Source organism: Drosophila montana, unplaced genomic scaffold, assembly GCF_035044405.1.
Source record: "Drosophila montana isolate Dmon_TW-CO22-7 unplaced genomic scaffold, ASM3504440v1 contig_2438_1, whole genome shotgun sequence".
NCBI lineage: Eukaryota > Metazoa > Arthropoda > Insecta > Diptera > Drosophilidae > Drosophila > Drosophila montana.
The window spans coordinates 647,405-656,130 of record NW_026997315.1 but is presented as its reverse complement, the minus strand read 5'-3'; the positions used below and the strand labels follow the sequence as shown (position 1 = coordinate 656,130).

The following is an 8,726-nucleotide window of genomic DNA, read 5'->3' as shown; positions in this document are numbered from 1 at the left end:
CTTTTGGTTGCGTGCTTTTTTGGAGCTCGGCCCCAAAGCGGGCAGCGCAGCCAAACGAGCAGCAGCTGAGTTAACGGCGCACACTCTTACGCGTTAGAACATCGGGGCCGCTAAATTTGTGACCGAGACGGAGCGGCAATCCCCCGACATTTGCACAATTTTTTTTTTCGTAGATTTCTCGGTTAAAAGTTCAAAGCAAAGTGAAGCGAAGCGACAGTAAAAACACACGCGCCACAGAAAAAAGGTAAAATAAAGACAACAACAACAACAAAAGCGAAAAGAAAGCAACAGAGGCAGCTCGAAAATCAATCGCCCAGCAGCAACAGCAACAACAACAAGTTTTTAGTTGTTTTCTTTTGTGTGCGCCGTTCGTGTATGTTTGCCTGGTCTACGCTTTGCGCGCAACATTCATTCTCGGTTTTGTATTTTGTTTTGCACATTTTATCAAGCCAAACCACCTCCAAAAAAGCGCAAAACTAGCTGTGCTCATTGCAAGGCGACAATCAGCGAAAGCAACTGTAATATTAAAAGCTCGACTTTTACACAACTTGCATGCAGCTGAAGCTTACGAAGGGGAGGCAGAGGAGGCTGCTACAACAACAACAACAGCAACAACAACAACAACAACAGCAGCAGCAGCCGCAATAAGAAGAACACAAGAGCGAGAACTAAGCTTGGCCCATTGTCCAGCTGCAGCGAAGCATAGCCTGCGCGACATCGCTTTAATGACGATGGCCATGGCACCGACCACAGCTGCTTCCGCCACCAGCACCGCCACCCCCAAAACTCCTACACCCACGCCCACCCCCAAGCTGGCCAAGTTCAAATCCTCCTCGCTGGACCATGAGATCTACACGGCAAATAGACGCAGCACCATTGCCACCGCAGCCAGCGAGTGGAAAACTTTGCGAGCTCCGCTCAATGGCAGATCCGTGCATGTGGGCAGTGCCGGAGCGGGGCCAGGGGGAATTGCAGGCCACATGACGCGCGCCGCCTCAACCTCATCGCTGGCGAGCAGCACACGCACCATGACCAACTATCAGGAGTACAAAATGGAAATTATTAATCAGGTAAGTCGCCAACAAGACGGGCGCGATAAAAAGTGATAAATATGAAGCCAGCACCACAATATACCCTGTGTTCAAGTTAAATTTAGTATAATAAAGTCAAGTCAAGCAACATTAAAGAATATTACAAATATATTGTCTAATCAAATTTGATCAGTAATCAATCAACACAAATAACATAGTTTACTCTAATAAGTTATTTAAATACAAGATACAAAAGAAGCTAGCTGTCACGCCTTTTTTCCAACATTTAATATTTACAGGGTATATGAAAAGGCTGTGCAAACAAATTATACATTTATATATTTTGGTTAAAATTTAGGCAAATAATGAAACAGTTGGTGGTCTCATTTTTGTTTACTTAGAAAGAAATTCAATTTGAAAAATTACCTAAGTTGTGGGCGTGGCTATGCGGTATATAAGCCCTCTTCGCCGTTGACGTTTAATTGACAGGGTAAACTCACAATGCCCGTATGTAAATACGTATATAAATATATACATAGATATAAATGGGTATATTTGTTTATATTTTTATTTTTTAGCAATTTGTTTATCTCGGCTGATAACAAAATAAAAACTTAATATGACTGCATTTTGAGTGGAAAAGTGTTTGCACTTTTTTGTTTGCCATTAAATAATTTAGAAATATTTACTCGACACAGCGATAGCTGTAAAAAACTGTTGCATTTCTTGATCATTTGTTGATAAAATGTTGAGCTTGTTAACTGCACAATGCGGGCTATATACATATATAACTTGGCTGAGTAAGCTCTTAGATAAAACACAACACAACTAAAATTAAATAGCAGCAAATTATTACTAATTTTTAAAAAGGTATAATAAAACAGATCAAGAAAAAACTTCCGGGTATACCATAAGCCAGCTGATTAAAAACTGTCACATAAACCAAATAAAAGTCAGCTAGAAGCTAAAATATGCAACCGAAAACTGAGATGACGAACAAAAGAAAGATATACTAAAAAACAAAAACCCCATGGTAATGTAAACAAAATAGTTCGCTCTAAAAAAACGTTAGCCAAACAGCTGCAAACAAAACAAAAAATTCTAAAAAGCGAAATGATAGAGCAAAAAAAATATTGCTCGAAAGTTTCGTAACACCCGCAAGTTGGGTTGGGTTGATGGATCGGACAGGCGACGGGAATGGAAACATAAAAAAAAACGTATCTTCAGGTGGTAATAACTATGTCGGCGCTTAGAGAGTGCGTGGCATAAACAAATTGGATGGATTTATAGCTTATAGAGTGTTTACAGTAAACACACGCTGGGGTGATTAACCGCTTGTGGGGAGAGTTACCCAATGGACTTGTCAACATTTCAATAACTGGGTTAACCAAGGTCAAGTCTTTTTCGGCAATGGCATATGTCAAGTTGCCGCCAAAACACAAAGTTTGTTAATTGTTTCCAATAAGTTGGCTGGCATGACAAACGGTAATTGCGCGAAAAAATAAAACTACCGACTCTCGATAACAATTGCGAGCGGCATGACATTGTAAATCAAACCGACATCCATCACAGGCACATGCACATATGCATATATATAGATATATATATATATATATATATATAGATCTGTAGCAGATTACAGACTAGACACGTGTTTCGCTGGCTACTTTTATGTGTATATCCAATGTGAGGGGTAGAGTGCCAGATAAGCTCTAGACTTCCAGTTCTGTTTAGAATTTTGAATGGCTAATGATTAACCCACATCCCTATAAATATTTTCACTTTCTTAGCTTTCTGCACAGCTCGCACTGTTAATAATAAGCCCATATTTCATTTAATTATTATGCTAAACACCCTGTAATATTACTGTGTCGGATTAGATAATTTAATAGGGTATTATTTGGTTGCTTTAATGTGTGCAATTTACTATCTAGTTGTACTACTTGGAGTTTGGTATTATATATTTATAGGTACTGAGTAACTATTGAGTTATCATCTGTAAAATAGGTATATCGATTTACTTATATGTGGAGACGTAGAGCAAAATTAATATGACCTTTTACGAAAAAAAATTAAGAAAATAAATATGTTATCATTGTTATTGGTATTATCTTAATAGTTATTTTTAAAGGTATATAATACAGTTACAACTTACAACCAAATATTTTAGAATAGTATCTTGATCTTCCATGGACTATGAAACCCTTATCCTTGTTGTTAACTAGTCAGCCAATCGAGCCTGCATCCCTCTCAGTGTATGCACGAGTTAAGGGTACGATAGTTATTAAACGATATCTCATAGTTGAGCATACTCGTTTGTATCATTTTTTGTTCTGTTTATATTATTTTTGCGAGAGTTGCATTTAATGTGCTACGTCGGCTGCCAATTTTGAACTATATTGAGGTGTGTAAAATGTGTGAATGAAATTTAGCAGGTGTCACTCGTTCAGTGATTGGCCAAAAATTTCAAAATCCCAGACAAGCATAAATTTTTTGTTTTGGCCAAAACCTAACACGAACAGCTGAAAAGTGCTATAAAAACAATTCCCAATGTCGGTGCCGACAAACCCAAACAAAATGGCAAAGAAATCCATAAGTATTTTAGAAGTGTTTCCAGAATTCATAAACTATGTGATTCCGGATTGGCGGAAATTTTGACTAGCAACTGATAGATACACCTGCAAATCGTGTACTCTTGGCACTGATGGCCCCATATGCCAAAGATCAAAGCTGGAACAGCTATCAGTTGAATTGATTCGATTTGATGTGAATTGAATTGGTTATTAATTGAACTTCGTTATATTTATTTATTTTCCCAGGGCAAGTGTCTGTGTGGGCAGTACATTAGAGCGCGACTGCGACGTGCTGGGGTACTCAATCGGAAGGTGATACAAAGGCTACGCAACATATTGGAACCATCGTCACATGTGGTCTATCAGGTGTTTCCAGCGCTCAATAGCGTGAGTATCTAAATCGAACTAACATATTTATCCCGTATCTAATTAACATGTCTTTCCATTTTGAAGATGGGCGAGGAACTGGAACGCATGCATCCGCGCGTCTACACGAATGTCTCAAGGCAGCTGTCACGCGCGCCTTTTGGCGAACTGGAGGACAGCGATATGGCGCCCATGCTGCTCAATCTAGTGGCCAAAGATCTCTTTCGGTCGAGCATCACCTGGGGCAAAATTATCTCGATATTTTCCGTCTGCGGCGGTTTTGCCATTGACTGTGTCCGTCAGGGCCACTATGACTACTTGCAGACCCTGGTTGACGGACTTGCTGAGATTATTGAGGACGATCTGGTCTACTGGCTGATCGACAATGGCGGCTGGCTGGGATTACAGAAGCATATAAGGCCGCACGTCGGTGAATTCACATTTCTGGGCTGGCTGACGCTCTTCGTAACAATTTCAGCTGGCGCCTATGTCGTTTCAAATGTTTGTAAGCGTATTGGCTGTCAATTGTATTCATTGTTATTTTAGTTTCGGGTCGTTTTTAGTTATAATTGTACCCTGTAGTCAGTGAGATAAACTTGCAATCATTCCTGCTTAAAGTCGTTTAATAGCTTGTAAAGAGATCTGTTTAATGTTTGATATGATATCGATATTGATACTTGTTATATTGTTTTTGTACATATGCCTAACTTAGTGCCAATCACATAGAGCAAATAAATTACACAAAGAAAACTAATTCATTTAATCAGTTTGAATGCAACCGATTTTTGCAGTTAACAGAGCGTTTTCAGTGCTCATCTATGTAAGGCTAACAGCTTTCTGATAAGCATCTATCGATATACGCCACAGCCGAGTATCGAAAGTAAAGTATTTTCGAATATCGTTTTGCTTCTGAATATTAATTTATCGATATTGGGATATAATTTGCGACAGAAATAAAAGTGGGACTACACATATGTGGGTACCGAGAGTATAGCACATTTTTGTAGCGTTTAAACTGAAATAATGCCATGTCAGGTGCGTATCAAGCTCAAAAATTGACGCTTGCCTTCGCTCACATCTGTAGTTTTCAGGGCACGTTGGAAAAAAACCCGAGACAACAACGTCGCACTCGCACGTGGAGACAGGGAAACAAAGCAATGTTGACCATTTCATAATTGATACGTGTGCGGATGAGCTCTACTACTGTGAAGATTGTGGCAACGACTTTGACAGCATCGAGTCGTATAACCAGGCGCACAGTGGGCCCGACAGCTGTTCAGGCACTGTTGAGGCCAGGTCCAAGGTGACGGTGCATGCCGTGGAAATTAAAGACGAAATACAGTTCGATGACGACACAATAGACATTGATTCCATTGTGGTTGAGGATGATTTGATTGAGGAACTGGACGAGGCAAGCGAGCCCCAGCTCTGGGATGTGCTGGAAGATGACGAACCGTTGCCAGCTACCGAAGCAGAAGTAGATGAAGCCGAAATCGCGGAAGTGTCGAATAAATCGGAACGCTACTTTTGCTTCGATTGCCATAGCATATTCGAGACGCGCCAGACCGCCGAGGACCACAGCTGTCCACAGGCCGACACAAATGGTGAAGCACGCAGCAAGCACAACACCAAGCTGGCCAAAACGCAAACGCCAATGCGACGCAAACTCACAGCTGCCACATCGGGAAGCAGCAATAGCACCAGCACCGTTTGCCACATTTGCCAAACGAAATTCAGTTCTCCCAAATGCCTCAAGTTCCACATGCGCATCCACAACAAACGTGCCTCCAAATCCATACAGGATGCGCTGCCCGTCGGCGCACATCAGCAGTACAGCGAACTGGATCAGTTCTATTGCGAAATATGCAATAAGAGGTCGGTACTACGCATATGACACCATCTAGTTATATTGTAATTCATAGAACGACCAGAACATGAATCTCTATGCCGCTCTGTAGACTTTAAATCGTCAATATGCCAAACCGTCACCTCCGATCCCATAATGTTTATATTTATGAAGATATAGTCACGTTTTCTATGCAAACTCTCCCTTATATTACTCGGATCGCATAGCTTTAATGCAATTGTTAGTTGGCAACAAAGCTTTTAAAAGGAAAAATTTTGTTTTACAATATTCAGCAATAACGAGTTTCTAGTATGTTACACATTTGCACGCCTGGGGGGTTTTTTTTTTAAATCAATTAGATGACCCCTTGTAAAAGTTGGAATCAATCATCATTTTTTCCGTAGGTTTCTTGGTAGATCTGTTTGGTATACTTTGGAAAGCCCTCGCTTTGCAAAGGTATCTTTCTGGATCAGTTTTGGTGACATAAATTATGAATAAAAAACCACATTTACCATTTCATTGCAGCTTCGAGCAAAACCTGTTGACTGTGCACAAGCAGATGCATCAGAGCCAGAAGCAGTTCCTGTGCGGCACTTGTAATCGAAAGTTCGATAATGTGACCAACTATGAGATGCATCTGAAAATTCATGAGCGCCATGCGCTGAACAACAACAGCAACGCCAATAAAAAGCCCGCCAATCTAAACAAGGATAAACCAGGATTCGCCTGTCAATACTGCGAGCGCGTCTTCTCGCGGCCCTATGAAAAGGTGAAGCACGAGCGCGTCCACACTGGCGAGAAGCCCTACAGCTGCGAGGTGTGCGGCAAAACGTTTCGCGTCTCCTACTCGCTGACACTCCACCTGCGCACACACACAAACATACGGCCGTATGTGTGCACCACCTGCAATAAGCGGTATGTAATTTGGTACTAGAGTCTCTCATATGCTCAAACTTTCTGTATATTTGCGTTACGCAGCTTCAAGTCGCACCAGGTGTACTCGCATCATTTGCGCATTCACAGCTCGGAGCGTCTGTATGTTTGTGATAGCTGCCCGAAGTCCTTTCGCACCTCTGTACAGCTCTACGCGCATAAGAATACGCACACGAAGCCGTATCAGTGCGCCGTCTGCAATCGTCCCTTTGCCTCGTTGTATGCCGTCAAGGCGCACATGTCGACCCACAGAACTGGCGACGCGAAAAGCATCAGCAGTGCGGCCATCAAAAGCCAGCAGATATCCAACAAATATTGGTGCGTTACTTGCGGTGCGGAGTATGCGCGACCCTTTGCTCTGCGTCTGCACATGAAGGCAGCCCACGGCCATCCAGACGATGCGGACACACGACTGGCCAGAGTAGCCGCCACGGACGAGGATGAGATTATTGTTCCAGACAGCGAAACGGCGGTGCTTATAGCGGCGGCCAAGGCAGATTCAGCCTATCTAAATGCAGCCGCCAATGATGTAGACGTTATGGGCGCGGTGCCCAAATATGAGGAGTGCATTGAAGTATCGACAGATGCGGTAAGTATTTAAATATATAGACCTAAAAAACTCAGTGGACAGGGTTATATAGAATCCCACTGAAAAGTGTGTGTGTGAGTGATAGGCTTTCGTGTATTCTGAACCCCTGGTTAAAATCGGGACTGCAGGCAATTTTTGGTCTACAAAAAGTTTAATGAATTTGTTTCACCGACAAAGCCGAACAACTCCTGCGAGTGCTTAAGATAGATATGTCTGCCTAAGTGAAAGGGATAGGATATTTACACTTATAACTTAATTCAATTTGAACAAATCTTTAATGAAATTGTAACGATTCTCTTGCAGTTCGATGTAGAGACCTTTCACAATGAGGAGATCATCACCGACTGGCTAAAGTAAAACTCCATTTGGGCAACACGCAAAATAGGAAACAAACTTTTATTGGAACATAACTGTCACATTAACTAGTAAATATTTATTGCTGGCGTACATTGAGACCAGTCCATTGGGTTGGATGTTGCATATAGTGTAATGTATAAGTTAAGATAATTGAAATCATTTAACTACAACTACTTGCAAAATATAATCTAAATAATGACTTAAAAACATAAAAATATGTGTTTATTGGTTATTAGCATTTGTAACTATTCGGCCTGAGCCTCCTGCTCGTCGCTGTCATCCTCGTCGCATATTTCTTTGAGCACTTCAACCAGATTCTTAGCTTCGTCGAGTTCTTTGCGCATTGTGTCCATTTCCTCCTCCAGACCTTCGATGCGTTCATGCAAATGCCGATTCTCGTTGAGCGTCTCCTCCAGCGCAACGCGTCGCTGCTCCGAGAGCAGTTTGTAGTAGTTCTCGCCGGGCTCGCACTCACTGGTCAGATCATCGGCTGTGATGGGCTTGTCGGCATCGTTGGCAGCAACAATTGCTTCCGTTTGTGTATCGGCGTCCTGTGTTGTTATTTGTGTTGTTGTTGCGGCTGCATCAACGCATTTGCGTTTGCCATATTTGGGCGTTATATTGACGCCGGCCTTTAAGCGACTAAGCTGATCCACGATGGAGACACGTCCGAGTCCCGTAAGATTCTCCTTGTCGTTGGCGTTCGTGTTCGCCTGCAGTGGCTTTAGCGTTTTGCGTTGTTGCTTCAGATGCTCCTGTTGCTCGGCCTCGCTCTCGACTTGAATGTAAACTCGTGCAGCGCCCGTGGACATTTTCAAGTCGTTTCGTTGTTCGTTTGTTTCGCTAAATGCGCTATATTTGTTAACACATCAATTTATGCGTTTTGGCTTGTGATTTTCGGTTCTCAGTTGTGATGGCCGCCAAAAAGATGCCGCGTGCAGATGCTCAACACTGTTTGCCATGCATTTTGCAGCACTGTAAGGGCTGTCGCATTTGCTGCCTATTGGAGTATTTAAATACCAACAATACTA

At 42.1% G+C, this 8,726-nt stretch overlaps 3 protein-coding genes across 4 annotated transcripts; 2 read left to right on the top strand and 1 right to left on the bottom strand.

The window, feature by feature from the left end:
- The first annotated feature begins 21 nt into the window (after window positions 1–21).
- Window positions 22–4,724, top strand: Debcl (Death executioner Bcl-2). 2 transcript variants are annotated; one of them, XM_064682119.1, is made up of 4 exons: window positions 22–244; window positions 559–1,070; window positions 3,851–3,991; window positions 4,058–4,724. In XM_064682119.1, the coding sequence occupies exons 2-4, from the start codon at window positions 726–728 to the stop codon at window positions 4,514–4,516; spliced, it is 945 nt and encodes a 314-aa protein (XP_064538189.1). In that variant the 5' UTR covers window positions 22–244; window positions 559–725; the 3' UTR covers window positions 4,517–4,724. The 2 variants fall into 2 exon arrangements, with proteins under 2 accessions (XP_064538189.1, XP_064538188.1); XM_064682118.1 differs by having other exon boundaries at window positions 450–1,070.
- Window positions 4,725–4,869: 145 nt separating this feature from the next.
- Opbp (Optix-binding protein) lies at window positions 4,870–7,910 on the top strand. Its single transcript, XM_064682124.1, has 5 exons — window positions 4,870–5,005; window positions 5,062–5,845; window positions 6,342–6,731; window positions 6,795–7,338; window positions 7,642–7,910. The coding sequence occupies exons 1-5, from the start codon at window positions 4,999–5,001 to the stop codon at window positions 7,693–7,695; spliced, it is 1,779 nt and encodes a 592-aa protein (XP_064538194.1). The 5' UTR covers window positions 4,870–4,998; the 3' UTR covers window positions 7,696–7,910.
- geminin lies at window positions 7,721–8,633 on the bottom strand. Its single transcript, XM_064682126.1, has one exon. The coding sequence runs from the start codon at window positions 8,505–8,507 to the stop codon at window positions 7,941–7,943; it is 567 nt and encodes a 188-aa protein (XP_064538196.1). The 5' UTR covers window positions 8,508–8,633; the 3' UTR covers window positions 7,721–7,940.
- Window positions 8,634–8,726: the final 93 nt, after the last annotated feature.